This window comes from Cydia strobilella, chromosome Z (genome assembly GCF_947568885.1).
Source record: "Cydia strobilella chromosome Z, ilCydStro3.1, whole genome shotgun sequence".
NCBI classification, from domain to species: Eukaryota; Metazoa; Arthropoda; class Insecta; order Lepidoptera; family Tortricidae; genus Cydia; species Cydia strobilella.
Window position 1 is genome coordinate 17,639,368 of NC_086068.1, and position 16,431 is coordinate 17,655,798.

The window sequence follows — 16,431 nt, forward strand, 5'->3', positions numbered from 1 at the left end:
ATTTTGTTTCGAGTCCATGCATTCAGCAGTGCTACAGGAGAGGACAATATGATTTGGAGAATGTTTTTGAAAAGTACATTTTTTTAACAATAAGTCTCATGCAATTTTATTATACGATCAAAATAAACTAGATTAAACATTGCTATTACGGTTCTCATTACTGGGTCATTTTATCTTCACGTGTAAAATTTATTAGAATGAACAAATTTATTGTGTGGAACTAGACGAACTAATTTTCATCGGGGCTATTATAAACTTTCTATGATATATTGACTAACCTCATATTACAGCCGACATTGGAGCATAGTTGCTCTCTGGCGGAGTTCGCGAATATGAGGTGGCGTCTCCGAAATATCTTTATCGCACATTTTACACGAAACTTTTGCTAGTTACTTTAAAAACAACAAAACAAATTATTTTTTTACTTACAAACTAATTAAAAGATAAACTGCATGTCAAATGGCGGCAAAGAAAACTTTTTTTCACGCATGTCACGCATCCGTCGTTTTTTTTAAATTCAGAGACAAACTAGAGTGGGGGATCGATTGCCATATCGTTCGATACCAACTGACAAGCGAGTTTTGTCAAAATTGAATGCAATTGACATTTCATTTCGAATAAAACGTCATCTCGACTAATATTAGAATAGAGGTCAAAACAAATTTCTTTGTTTTTCAGAGGTTCGAAATTTGAATGAAATCATATTATCGAAATCGATGTTATTATTTAGCAATAATAACATTTTCACAGGTAAAAGATTTGCTGTAACAAAACAGTTTATCTTAATGTTGGCCATAATTTGCGAATTTTGAAGGCATCATAGAGGGTTTATGATATATGTGTAGATAAAAGTTAATTTTTAATCATAATTCGGGTTAATCATTTTAAAGTATCTAAGTACAATAAACTATCTACACCAGGTACTTACCTGTCAACTTATTATATTTTTGACAACCCTGATCACTTGTCCCTATTCGTACCGCAGTCGTCCCTATTCACCTCGGATCCAGTATGAATCAAAATGGCCTGTTTTTTTTTTCAAAAATGGACATTAAAATGAAATTGTTAAGAAATATTTTATTATAAATCGATTCTCAAACATAAGACAAAAAGTTTTATAAACCTTAACATTTGTGGCCATCAAAAAAATTCCTTTAAAATCTTTCTCAAAGTTGAAAATTATCCCTATTCACCCCATTTGACGGTAATTAGAATCCCAATAGTTTCAATGTTAGAAAACCTGGAGGTTTAAAATTTTAACGGTGCTCAAGGCAATGCTGGTAGGCCCAGATATCCTCGAAGAAAAGTGGGTTCGGTCAGTTTACAATGATTATTAACAATTTTGGTTATAACTTCACATCAAAGATAGATATAACTTCGTAATAGGTGGATACAGTCTAAGGAAAAAACGTGCCTCGAAAATCAAGAAAATTTGATTCACGATAAGAGGGCGCTACTACCTTTGGCCTACTGTCGTATAGATGGCGTTGAAAGTTTCGTTTGTTATTTAACAATTTTAACGCATATCAGTGAAAGAACATGGGTCAAAATTATCAAAATAATTAATGCAAATAATGAAACCATTTATCCATATTTAAATACATTTTATCGTATTTTTATAAATCTTCATTTTTAGTTTTAAAGTGTGTCGATAGATGGCAGTGAATTTACTGTGGTTACAAAATCTACTATGACAGTACCGCTCTATCTTATTATATCCTCTTTGCTTCACATTAAAATAGAGTTCTAATTTTAGTAATTATTTACTATTTTTGGGTTTACAATGATTAGTTAAAAGCTTTACTAGTATAGCAAGATTAAAACTGTTGGTTATAATTTCACATTAAAATGAAGTCCTAATTTTGGTGATCATTTACTATTTTTGGGTTAAAAATTATGATCTTGGTGTTATTATTTTGACGACCGGTCTGGCCTAGTGTGTAGTGACCCTGCCTGTGAAGCCGATGGTCCTGGGTTCGAATCCCGGTAAGGGCATTTATTTGTGTGATGAGCACAGATATTTGTTCCTGAGTTATGGATGTTTTCTATGTATTAAGTATTTGTATAAGTATTATATATATCGTTGTCTGAATACCCACAACACAAGCCTTCTTTAGCTTACCGTGGGACTTAGTCAATTTGTGTAACAATGTTCCCTATAACTTATAATATTTATTTATTTATTTGTTTTAAAGGGGCTATCCTATAATGTAATAAATTTAGTAATCATTCATTAATTCAAGAAATACATAAAAATTAGAAACTAAAACCCGTTATGAGCCATGCCGGGTCCAAAGGTCCCCATCACACCAGCAGCGTTACCCCGCTGTTACGGCGATGGAGACCTGTTGCCATGACTCAGAACGGGGGTCACTCTCTTTCTCTCTGAGACGTAATTCTCGCACACGATAGCGAATATATCAATGTCAAAGTCGTGGTAAGGCTTCTGATGATGATGACCACGGACGGTGTTGGAAACAACCAAATAGACTGAGAGGTGAGGGGTAGGTGTGAGAGGTGAAGGTAGAGGGTATTAGTGTTTGGGGGGTTTGAGGTTGAGGGTTGAGGGGAGGTGAGTTGATGGGTCGGGGACTGAGGGGTTGGGAGTTAAGGGGTCTGGGGTTAGGGGTCGGGGAATGGCGGTTGAAGGGTTGGTGGTTTAGGGTCGAGGGGTTCAGTGATCAGGGGTTGATGTGCTGTGAGGTTGAGTGATCGCCGGGTTTGAGGGATTGGGTCAGTGGCGGGGCGGAGAATGGATTTAGTGACAGGAATGATTTCCCAGACGGACTCGAGGAAAATTCTGATTATTTAATAAAGTTTACGAATTTAGAGTTAAACATGATTATGTTTTTCATTCATGCGTCACGCTCTTAACAATGTCTTAAAACTAAAAATGGAAAAATAAAAACTTTTATAAAAAAAAGATAAACCGACTTCAAAAAAGATGAAATAAAATATTATCCTTTTTAGGGTTCCGTGTTTAAGTATATGCGTTACCAACTGATATGTTTAAAGTCGGTGCCAAGCCAAGTAGTAACAATACCAGTCAAAAATAATCCGCTTTATGTCTATAAATCCCATTACAACTGTACAAATATTATAAACGTGAAAGTAATTCTGTCTGCCTCTTTGTTACCTTTTCATGGCTAAACAACTGAACCGCTTTAGCTGAAATTTGGCATGAAGGTTCCTTGAATTGTTTTATATTTTGAAATGTAGTCCTCTGGATAAGCGACAGAAAATAACTCAGTCCCAATCCCACACTTGCGTGCTATGGACTGTTCAAGAATTAGTAAGAAATTCTTTAAAAAATACGACTACAAATAAACGCATTAGATTTACACTAACGTGCCGACAAGCATGGTACGAACTGCGCCAAGAAGGTTCAACCGTGTGTTCTGTTCTGAGGTGTGTTCTTAAATACCTACAGAAAGTTCGTTTATTGTCGTCGTGTAACGCTGCGTTTTACATAGGCGAACACTCGCGAACGCGAAGCGAAGCGACGCGGCGCGGCGCGACCGGCCCAAGGCGTTCTCGTTCGCAACGAGATCGCCCGCGTAAGACACTTCTATAGGTATCAAATAAGGCGCCGTGCCGCGGCGCTTCGCATTCGCGTGTTGTTCGCCTACGTAGTACGCTGCGTTAGGCAATCCAACGTACATACTTATATAGCCGCATCCTTATCGAATTGCACCAAAATAACTATGAATATATATAATAAATTTGGCTTGGCACCGACTTCAAACATATCAGTTGGTAACGCATATACTTAAACACGGAACCCTACAACTAAGTTTAAGATATTTTATTTCATCCTTTTTGAAGTCGGTTTATCTTTTTTTATAAAAGTTTTTATTTGATAGACTATTTAATCTGCCTGAGCTTTGCCGATTTGACACATACTGTATTCTTAAGTGTTTTGCGAGTTGTCAATGTAGCCCTCTGCGGGTTATAGCATCTTAAATGAGAGAAAAAAAAGCATTTTTTTTTGTTTTCATAATTATGTATGCGGAAAAAAAACAACATCTGAATCCAGATTTAGCGCTTATACCCTTTCAGGGGATATTCTCTTAATAGGAAACTTGTAGGAATATTAATTCCACTTTTGTCTATACATTTAAAAGTTTAATTCATATTCCTACAAGTTTCCTATTAAGAAAATATCCCCTGAAAGGGTATCAGCGCTAAATCTGGATTCAGCTATTATTTTCTATAATAAGATGTATTTTTTCCGCAAAGATATCTAGGACTTTTTTGTGTAGAATTTAATAAGCTTTAATGTTGCCTTACACCATATTTTCATAGAGTACGTATATTTTGAGTAAAACGCAAATTTCTCCAGGATAGTACACATTTTCCAAGATGGGCGCGATTCCTCGAGGTCCCCAAATGTCAAATAGTGTGGACATGAAAAAGAGCCTTTTAATTAACATACATACCAAATTTCATATCTTTGGAAGGATTTCGAGGTTAGATTTAATCCGATTGTGCTATGTCTAGTGACAGTAGCGATAGCGCAATGGAGACGAATCTAACGACATACCATTCGAGGGAACATGGATACAAACACATAATCCTCTTTTTTTCGCCGCTGTCGGGTAATTTTTTTTTCTTTTTAGTATGGCTCGTATATGTAAATCTATACTGGAATATCTGTGTCGATGGGGTCTAAATGAGTGGGTGGCACGTGGGCGCGCACGTCACCGCCCGCCGCCCGGATACTTCAAGCGTGGGTAGCCTGGTGACGTCACATCCCAGAGGTTCACTTCACCGGGATAATTATTCCCTATCATTTTAATTAAACAATTTACTGCGAATCTACCTTTCTTATTACTAGGGTGTGGCGATGTTGACCGTACTTCCACGACGAATGGGAAATTAACGATATTTTATGAGACGAAACATTTAATTTTGTTATCAGTTTATAAAGATCGACCACTAAAGAAAAATTACCTTTATTGAAGATCATCAGTGAAGTAAGGTATATTTTATGTTGTGGTAAAGTTATGGTCACGGTGAATTTCGTAGTTGGTCAAGTCTGCCGATAATGATAAAACTTGATTTATGACAAAAGGAAATCAATGTCAAATTGCAGTACCAATTTGGACGATTGATTAATTTTGATATGCATCAATATAATTGAGCCTTCAGCTTCACGGATGTTGTAAGTGCTAGTACATATTATGAGTTTGTTAAACTGTAGTTGTTCCTGTTGTGACGCTCGTCGCCTACACGTGACATCGTGAAATAACATTACAGCCGTCTAGTATATGTAGCTACTAGCTACGCATTTGAAAACTCATTCTATTTTATGTCTTATCCCCGTATAATTAAAGCAGATATTTGGACCAATTCTCAAATTTAGTTACGGTAAATATACTGAGCCCTCCTGAATAATAGCCGTTATGACACTTATGACGCCACGTCCCTGATAATTTTATTGATGTCACATTTTTGTTACAAACTATAAAAGAAGCATCTGACAATTTATAGCCTATACCTACGAAGCGAATTTAAATATAGTAGTCGATAAAAGCTTGTGCTGTGCTGTATTTAAATTCGCTTCGTAGGTTTAGCCTCCTTGGGCTTACCGTGGGACTTAGTCAATCTGTGTAAGAATGTCCTATAATTTTTATTTATTTATTTATAGGAAAGTTTCAGAGCAATCGGACATCAGAAAGTTTTCCGAATATTGCGTGCAAGATTTAACCTAAACCAGCAAATTAAACCGTAAACAAACATTATTTGTTAAACTAAAGGCTGTAAAATGCGCTAATTGTATAAATAGCTGGGTCTCTTACGGAGCTACGTTCAATCAGACCTAATGACCCAATTTTGCGCGTCGTGGTGGCCGCGCATGCGTTACTTGCTCTCAACACACGGCCACGTGTCCGCTTCCGAACATTGCGATTTTCCTCTTAACCTCTCTCACACTCTCTTTGAGTCCTATCTATTATCCTGCGTATTCAAGATTAAATAACATAGGATTTGGAATATAAGATATATGTTATTGGAAATAGATATACAGGATTTGAGAGCCAGCCAGGTTTTCAAAATGGATAACATTTTTTTCAGTGAGATAGAAATGGCATGGGGTAATCCGAAAGGGATTAAAAATTTAAAGCTCTTATCGATTCTTTAAAGTCCTGCTTTATTTATTAGTAGCATTCCCGTTGCTAAAGAACAGCGTTGCTTTTGCATTTCTTTATGAATAAAATTGAAACCTGCTTGAATAACTTCATATTATTAGCTTCTCTCTCTCTGTGTGGTCGCTCCCTCATGACTGAGGATCGTGGTCATCAGTGGATGTGGATGCTCCACACCTGGTTCTTGTAATCTGCCTCCATCGGTGCCTGTCCATCGCGTCTCTGACGACCGAGCAAAAGCTGGTTGAGGATGGAGCCCCTTTTACTTGATCGCTCCATCTAGTTGGAGACCGTCCCCGGCCTCGTTTGCCCTCCGTGTTTCCAACAATGATCAGCTTTTCAAGGCTTTCATCTCCCCTCCTCATTATGTGGCCGAAGTAGGACAATATGCGCTGCTGGCAGACTGTGGATAGGCGAGTTTGGACACGAAGATGTGAAAGGATCGATACATTGGTACGCATGGCGGTCCAGGGTATCCTCAACATACGCCTCCAGCACCACATCTCGAATGCATCGATCCTTTGCCTTTCTTGGGCTCGTATCGTCCATGTTTCCACGCCATACAGAAATATGGGGAATACTAGAGCGCGTACTAGCCGGGTCTTGGTGGCGCTGGTTATACCTCTCTTCTTCCAGATGACATTCAGTCGGGTCATAGCTTCCTTAGCCATACCAATATGCCTTTTTATCTCCGGTACGCAGTCGCCATCATCGTAGATAAGTGCGCCCAAATAGACATAGTGGTCCACGATATCAACCCCTGGGACGATGTTAACTATTCTGGGCAGTTTTTTTGGCACGGTCTACTACCATTAGCTTCGTCTTGCTTCTGTTTACTGTGAGACCCATTCGGTCGCTCTCCTTCTCAAGTCTCTGAAACAGCTCCTGCATATCTTCCACAGACGTCGCCAAAAGGACCGTATCATCGGCATATCTCCTTGCAAACCCCTTGTCCCAATTTTCCAGTACCTTCCGGATGATATTTTTTTTTTTTTAATATATATTATATATTCACCATATATGTTGAAAAGGGCCGGGGATAGGATGCAGGCCTGCCGCACTCCCATCTTTGTTTTGAACACACTGGAACAGTCGGTGCCGATTTTGACAAAATTATTAGCTTATTAGTGCAAAATTTTAAAACATGATATAAATGTAGATCGAACACTGCGACCAGCAGATCCAAGACCAAAAGATCTTGCGAAAATAAGACACATATGATTCTCAAGGTATTTATTATCTGGAATGTGACATAGCAAAGTTAATTTCTAAGATAATAGTGTTATTTTGTATTTAGTTCTAATCGAACCGCTTGTCAATCTTCCTTAGAATGCACAAGCCATAATTAAATTAGTCTTCATTGCTTGAATTAGAAGGCGAATAATGGCGACGGAACATTAAAAATCCATTATCAGAAATCGTATTTGAATGATTCTTATTAATCAATTAGATTCAATTTTAAATGTGGTTAGGTATTTTCAGCCTCGGCGTTGTCTGAGGTTAATAACTGTTTAAGTTTAGGTGCTGTCAAGTTTTCAATTAAATCAAAGATTTAGACCATACCAAATTTCACTTAAACTATCGTGAGACATATTTCAAAATATTTATCAGTACGGTTTTTACTCACTATTATTTTTAGTCGCTTTTGGCGACATGTTTCGGATTCTTTGGGAATCCATCCTCAGGCACGAGTGTCCGCGGCGGTTCAGGCGGTCGTGCCTGAGGATGGATTCCCAAAGAATCCGAAACATGTCGCCAAAAGCGACTAAAAATAATAGTGAGTAAAAACCGTACTGATAAATATTTCATACCAAATTTGATCTAAATCGGTTCAGCGGTTTTTGATTCCCCATACAATCTTCCCCCCCACATTTCATTCATGATTTCGGGGATAAAAACTATCATATGTCTTTCCCCGGGACTCAAACTATCTACGGTAAACCGATTTAGTTATAGTCCGTGGTGCACACGAGAAATTTCTTTTTGCACAGTTGCTCCTTTTGACTCACAGATTAATTTAGGAATGGGAGCCAATCGAATATTAGATGCAAAATCAGGGACCAGACGGTGCCCCGCGGGTTGTTGTTAAGGATTGTCACGAGATCTGTGCAGCACCTCTTCATTATATTTTTATCTCAGGGCCAAATACAATCTTGTCTTCTCAGGCTTTACTTAAGCTTACACCAGTAACTACCTATCCCAAATATGCATGTTTAGTTCATTGAAATGCCATACAATCCGGGTTTGAAAAGTGACCCAGGGGAACGTAACCATGGCAACAAGTGATGTTCATTCACCCGTATTTTATAGTGAATTATGTATGTAGATATTTAAATATAAAATACTCATCGTCCATGTCCATCTAAGCTAAGGCAGTGCTTGGAGCGAATTGGTTACAGCCACTGGTACTATGTTGTAAAACCCGTATTTGTTTCAGGTTGTGCCTCGGAGGATATACCTGGAACAGCTCCGCTGCTCGAGCGTGAAGGAGGACTCTTGCACGCTTTGTTTCGATGACACCGCCTGCTGTGTGCTAGAGCCTTGCGGACATAGGTACGGTCTAAGCCCAACAAATATAATAATCTAATGGTAAATTTTATTTTTAACATTGGATGGATTGACACTTGAATCCATCAATGTGTACACCAATTTTTTTAAACTAAGTTTTGCTACAGTACTTTATGCTACTCGTAGGAGTGAATATATTTCCTTCTTTAAGGGAAACAGCTTTTAAAAGTGAATGGCGGTATTCATTAAACGTCTGTCAAATCTCATAAGCCGATGATAACCAATCGTTTGTCCCGGTCCGTAATTTACAAATTTATGTTTGTTTGAAAGAAACAAAATTTAATAGAGGTTTGCTTAGTTTTAAGAATATTTAAAGCCAATAAGGGAGTATCTTCTATGCATACCAGCTTAAAATGCTCTTGACTCCCAAATTTGTACCACCAAAACAGTTCACACATTTGTTTCATGCACTAAAGTTGTAAAACCACATTGTATAGTTTACGCTTCTACGCCATTATGAACAGATAGCCGATGATAATAAACGTATCCTTTTTAGATCCGATAAGACTATACAGTAGCTGAAAATAATCTATCATATTATTTCAGGTACATTTGCATATTTATTTTGGTAATTTCTCAAAAACGGCTCTAGCGATTTGGATAAATTTACAATTTAGGGGCGTATGAAAAGGACAGTTCGATCAAACTATGGTACATTTTTAAAATAATTAGTTTGTCCGAGTTTTCGCGGTAGCCCGGTGGGTATTAAATTGTAAAGTATTGATTCGATTTAATTTTCGAACCAGAGGCTAACGAGGGTAAAAAGCGATCTAGCTAGGTTTTATTGTTGGTAAGATTCCCTTTTAAGTGTTTTCAAATAAGAAATTAAATATTTATAACATACATTAATTGGTGTGTGTGAAGTCCTCAATCCACATTGTGCTAACGTGGCTGCATGTTGCCACGTGCAGTGGGACGTAAGTATATATATATATATATATATATATATATATATATAAATGTTCGTGATGATGATACAATCATTGTTTACATGATATAAAGTCTAATTTCACGGATTTTCGAATGAATGCCCGCAATAAAATAAGGAATATGATAGATTTTTTGCCGCTACTGTATATGTGGGTGGGAATCTTTGTCTCGTGTGCTATACCGTTTTGTTGACTATTGTTGTATTGTAGCACGGGCAGGTTTCCGCTATTTTACGCCTCTACGCCATTATGAACAGAAAGCCGATAATAATAAACGTATCCTTTTTACCGACTATACAGAGAGATCAATCCAAATTGGTCAGTATGAAGAAGTCAGAAACTATGAGAGATACCGAAGTCTGTTCTTAGGAACCATGGCGTCGATTTTAGATTTAGTAATAATGACATTCAAACTTTTTTTTTAACTCATATATCATATAAACCGGGAATCGAACCTGGTCAATTTTCTATATGTAATCGCGTGTAGTATTTGTTTGTATAATTGATCCAGAAAGTATAAGGACCAAATTTTGCTATGGAATCTTGTGTAAACATAAAGGGGCCCACTGACTGTCAGTCCTCCGGACGATATTGGCCTGTCAGTTAGAACAAAAAATTGACCGGCGGACTGATAGTCAGTAGGCCCCTTTAGACTAAAATGTCCACAATTTAAATAATTTCGATAATTTAATTTAAATTATATTTAAATTAAATTTAAATAAATATTAAAATATTTAAATAATAATTTTAATAATTTAATTTAAATAGGTTCGATTCCCGGTTATGTATGAGAGACTTAAAAATTATTGAATGCCATTATTATTAAATCTAAAATGGAAGCCATGATTCCTAGTTCCTAAGAACAGATGTCGCTATCTCTCATAGTTTCTGACTTCTCCCTACTGACCCATTTGGATTGATCGCCCTGTATATGTGGGTGGGAATCTTTGTCTCGTGTTCTATACCGTTTTGTTGGCTATTGTTATATTGTAGCATGGGCAGGTTTCCGCTGTTTTGTCGTTGCATGTTTAAGTAATATCAAAAAAATCAAAAAAATAGGAGATACGGAAACACCGTACCCGAGTGAAATTGTTTGAAAAGTTTAACTTGTTGTCGACAGAGGTTTCTGCTCAGTTTGCACGTCGCAATTGAAGGAGTGCCCGATGTGCCGTGCGGGCATCGTGACCGTGCGCCGCGAGGAGACATGACAGGAGTCGCGCGACAGCGAGTCAAGTCCCAACATCACGCTTGACGAGTCCCCCACGCCGCCCGTCGAGGCCTGCGACCTCGGAGACCAGGTCTTCGACCCGTCCGCTGATCTCATGTATCGCTAGTGGAGGCACTAGGACCGTTCTTCACTTTCCACACTGCACTGGCAATTTGTAAAACTTATTGCAATGACACAAGGTCACCGATGGCCAGTTAAGTGTTACTCTCATCTCAGTACACCATACACTACTTTATAGCTTTGTTCGTAGCCAACAGACATCATGGGATCATATTGACTACTATTCTGTGCCAAATTGGATAGCTAAATCATGTAGCAAAATGTATCATAAAAAAAATTCTTAAGGTACCGTAAAACGGTCCTACTTTGCACCAATTTTTGCTCCATTTTAAGGAAATTTTGAATAACTTTTAAACTGTTCATTATTAAATATTTAGACGAATTGAATATTAAGAAGAACATCTTATGTAACATATTTTATCGGTAAATCAACTTTATGAAATGTTGTTTTATATAAAACGAACCTATGAATAAGGAGCACAAGATACCCATTGTTTGGGGTATTTTTGCTTCTACCAATAGTTTACTTAGGGGTGCAAAGTTACCCCATTGTGAGTCAAATTAATAGGCCCCGCCAAAAAAGATAGATTATTTTTATATTAGCAATTGAAAATATAAATACAATTTAGTTTATCTGAGTATATAAATAATAACATAGAAATATTATGTTTGAAAATATTAGACGTTAAGTCCTTTTTTTGAACTGGAGCATAGTTACTCACCAGCGAGCATAGAAAGACCATTTTACGGTACTGAACTAATTTATAGAGTAGTTGTTAAATGGCAGTTTAAATATCTGTTACAATATCAATACAAAAACTACTTTAGTGCTAGTACAACGGTGCCTCGTAATAATTCCGAAACAAAGTGCTCTATAATCAATTAGGTTAGGTATGAAACTTTTTTATGGTTAAATCACAACGACAATGTCTTAACTCTATTCATGTCTTCACCTAAACAATATTGCTACAAATGTCTTTTTTAATACCAATATTAATTGAATTTGGACCTTGCGGTTGAAATTATTCCAGGAGATGCATCGTGAGTTAGTTTACGCAGTCGCTAGCGAATATGTCAGTGTCAATTTCATTGTAAGGATACAGGATAACAGGACACTTAATTAGTTATCGGAAACTTGCGGAAGTTCCAACTTCTGGGGCCCATTTCTCAAACGGTATTAGTATTAGTGTAATATTATTAGTGTGTTGCCATGGTAACCCATAAGACTTGACAGTTCGTGGACTAATATTGATAGTCTAATGCAATGCCGTTTGAGAAATGGGCTTCTGATCATTGCTTATTAATATACTTACAAATGTTGTTGTTTGCAATTAAGGTGGTACCCGGTCTATAAAGGCTGACGCATCAAGGCAAATACATGTTATATATTTCAGTCTCTAATCAAGGCGAGGCCGAGTAATATTACTATGGTATCTCTAAAATAAGCAGTGAAGTAACTTCAACTAGTAACTAGCCAATTTTAAGAATTTGAACGATGACTTGAGTTTTCGAGAACTAATATTACTAGCACTTAGTGTTAGCGTAGGTAACACTATCCCATTTGTCAGATGGGCATGTAGAGCCTAAGGCCGGTGGCAAGCGCCGCTGTTATAGCATTATTACTGTTCAATTGAAGTGTGGAATGTATGTTGTAGATTAGTATTGCGTAAAATCAGCGGTAGCGACATTGTGCCACTCCGACGGCCGCATAAAACTAAACCAGTCACAAGAATTCTATATTCCTATTGTTGTAGGTGACTTAATGTTAAGTGCGGAGGCCTAAAAGAAACATTGCTTCAAGGTGGTGCTCGAACAGGCCTAAATACTGTAGAGTTACTCCTTATAATTATCCCAAATAGGAGTCATGTCACATTGGGACCGTTAATACATAGTATATTTTTGCATTAAGACTATGTTTTAGTTGGCAATATTACGTTAACGTTACGACTGAGTTTTAATAAGTAAAGAGTTTTGTTAGTGAGGTCATCCTATAGCTCATATCCGTCTATATATCCGTCCGAATTTTAGTGTCCTGTCCACATGTTTGCCTTAATTCAACAAATGTGTCATATTACCAATGCAGGCTATATTAAGTGAATAAACTTGATTAATATTGTATCAAGCAGAAACGTCTGCGAACGATGCTATTAAGCTTAGAATAAATTTACAAGTGGAAAAATTTACTGTCTTGGGTGAGACTTGAACTTAGAAACTGGATCGCTAGCCCATTGTTCTGCCATCTGAACTACTAAGAGCTCACCCAAGGACAGCAAATATTTCCACCATATGGGCCTTTTAGGGAGGCACCATAGCGTCATCTACCGTAAGAGCGTTGCACTTCTTAAACGGCTACCGGTGTTCCAACTGTTCCAAGTCATACTGGAAATTCAGTAACGATGTCTGCGAACTATGCTATTAAGCTTTGAATAAATACACAGTAAATTTTTCCACTTTTAAATATATTCTAAGCTTAACATTACCTACCTAGCATTACTTAGATCAGCCATGCGCGTGCGCCCGTGAGGGACAGAACATACGCAATGCGACAATATGATTGGTCGATTAGGTTTGTAGCCCACCATAAACCATACTTAAATTACGGTAAGAAATAAAAAAAGTGAAACTATGACAAGGACAAACAATAACAGCGCTTTCTCTGCTACTCCTACTGAAAGATACATAAGACTATCACGTTCAGTCATTTCCCCCAACCCCTCATGAACGATCCAGTTATACTAGATTCATGAAGCTGAATAAAGTGGATGTAATAGGGGACAACATGACAATTTAAAGCCAAGCCAAAAGTTTAAAAAAATGTATCGAAAGAACACGTGGTCTTTTACATTATTCACTTTTTAATTTGCGTTAATGATTGACATTGTCATTTTGGCTATGCACCCCTGCTAATGAGAAATAAACGGTGTTAAGTTTTAATCCTTATTTTCTGTTGCAAAATATAATAGTTATTTTGTTTTACAAGGGGGAAAAGTTGTTGTTTAACTCCGTGTGCTTATATTGATACCCGAGCAAGCGAAAGATTTCAAAATTGAACCACGAGCGTAGCGAGTGGTTAGAAAAGTAGAATTTAGAGGGTTTCAAGGCACGAGGATTAAACAAACTTTGCTACCGAATGAAACACAAAATATTTCACCACACCAACTCGAGGAAAATACTAACTGTAAAACATTATTATCATTCAAAATCATCACTTAAATGTCAGTTCCACTTCCACCAGCCAGCATGAGGAATAAACTCACAATTTTAATGTAATTGCTTTGCCACTCTAGTGGAGAATGTGCCACTTTCTCGCCAGTTTTTCAAAAATAAAGAAAGCCTATACGAGCTGGTGTGGTGAAAAATTATTTTCTCTATATGTATACTTCTAATTATGAAGACAAATGTAAATAGCGTATTAAAATAGTTGTTCTTTCTTAATCGATCTATGTATAACATACGAAAAATGTTCATAATAAAAACATGCTATTTTTGCTACATGCAGAGTTCATTCAAATATAATAGTGTAAACTGTATAGCTATCGATCGTTATAAAAGATAATTATATGAGTAGGTAACCATGTTAAGATCAACGAAGGCAAAATAAAGCAATCACCGTCTACAAATGCAATAGATACAGTTATAATAGTGCTCTTGTATATTATTATATAAGCGACGCGCTTGCAGGTGCTCGTGCGTAGCGGCGGCAGCGCCTACGCCTCGGGGATGACACACCTGAGATATTCAACCTCTAAGTACGATAAATATTCCCTTTTTGCTTTAATACGAGGCCTTCATCATAAATAAAATACGAAATATCAATTTTAAGTATCTTGTAGTAATGTAAGTAGGTAGTCACGAGGGGCGTCAGAATTAGATAGTTTAACAAATAAAAAAAATGGCGAAATTTTATCAGTTGTATTTGAAGAAAATTATTAAATTTTGAAGAAAATTATTAAGTTTGCAAAGGTTTTTGTTTAAAAGAGATGTATTTTTCCAGGCACAAAATAGGTTAAACAGTTCATCTTAGTTAAAATAAACAATACAAAGCTATGACTTAACTAGTGAATGGAGCTTATGATGTCATATGTGCGTATCATGTTAATTGTATTTATATCGAGAATCATTTGCTGTGCTGGTTTAAATGTTTAAAGCTGGGGGATGGGTACAGTCAGCAACGATGGGGTGGGGAATGCGTCAGACCTGTAAAAACGAAGAAGGAGCTCTTCTAGGTACCCTACGTAAGAAGGCAAATGGTTGATGGTGGTCCCTTTTCACACGGTCCACATCGATATTCATATTGACAGTTGCCTTTTCCATTATCTTACGCTGATATGATACATTCATATGTTTTCAAATATTTCATGTAGCTCGCCAACGGAGATGTTATCGATCGCTGGTGACTTTACTCTCGTGTTACTGTATCAACGTGCTGTTGACTGTAGTTGTAAATGATTCCTTTCTTCAAAAGACTTAACGCTCAATTAAACGTGGTTAACATACAGCTCTCTTTGGTTATTGTGTAGTGTAAATATTTAAATTTAGGTAATCGTAACAGGCCTTATTATAATGGAATACTAGTAGGTGTAAGTTGTTGAATGATTAGTATTACGATCCTAATTTCTGTTATAATCAAGTATACGATATAAGTCATTGAGCTTTACATTGTATGTTACTGCTAAAACTCGTTTTGTTAAAACGCTTTTTCCCCAGTTAGAATTAGTTATCCTAAATGCTTAGGTTAAAGCTAGTTTCATTTTAACCAAAACTTGTTATCACAAAGCGCCTTGGTTGTAACTAAAATGATCAAACTCAAATATTAATTTCAGCTTAAATTAGTTGTAACAATATGTTTACCCTTTTGGACGCCAATGACGGATATATCGGCACCGCAGGTCCAACGCCAAAGGCGGATTAATCGCTCACAGACCACAGAGCAACATAGACCTACGTGCATGTGCATAAAGTTCAATTTCAGTTTTGACACTTCGGTGACGTGGCGTCCGAGTGACAGCTTTTGTGTTTGACACGGCGTCGAAAAGGTTAAAGATACGATGACTAGCGAAGCAAGGAGGAGCGTGTAAGGTTAACTGTGACCAAACTGCCGGCCAGAACGGACTTTCATATTTTACGATAGTTATAATACTTACAACAATAAGCTTTTTGTGATAATTGTATACAGGATGTCCCGTAAGTGACACGACACAGTGACACTGGAGGTAGACCAGGTCAAGAGGACCTAAACCAACTTAACAAGACCCCAGTAAAAGTGGCACGGTTTTCAAGTTATTGCCAAATAAAGGTTTTTCATGAGTTTTGACCGTTTTTATGGGAATATAGTTCAGATCCGGAAACCGCTTTCAACTTTTAGTATGTTGCTGGGCATGGTACTGGATCTCCAAAACTGCCGGGAGACATCGGCGCCGGCCATCTACTTCAGCGGAATGACGTCATCAAAATGACTCCCGCCTTTTTGCGAATAATGCATTTTGCACTAAAACTGTGC

General features: G+C 37.2%; 1 protein-coding gene across 1 annotated transcript in view; it reads left to right on the plus strand.

Moving 5' to 3' along the window:
• Nucleotides 1–13,900, plus strand: part of LOC134754299 (RING finger and SPRY domain-containing protein 1-like) — a 29,174-nt gene extending 15,274 nt beyond the window's left edge. The window contains exons 9-10 of the mRNA XM_063690536.1: nucleotides 8,584–8,699; nucleotides 10,764–13,900. Of these exons, the coding sequence (XP_063546606.1) occupies nucleotides 8,584–8,699; nucleotides 10,764–10,851 (204 nt within the window). The 3' untranslated portion in view covers nucleotides 10,852–13,900. The remainder of the gene's footprint in view (nucleotides 1–8,583; nucleotides 8,700–10,763) is intronic.
• Nucleotides 13,901–16,431: the final 2,531 nt, after the last annotated feature.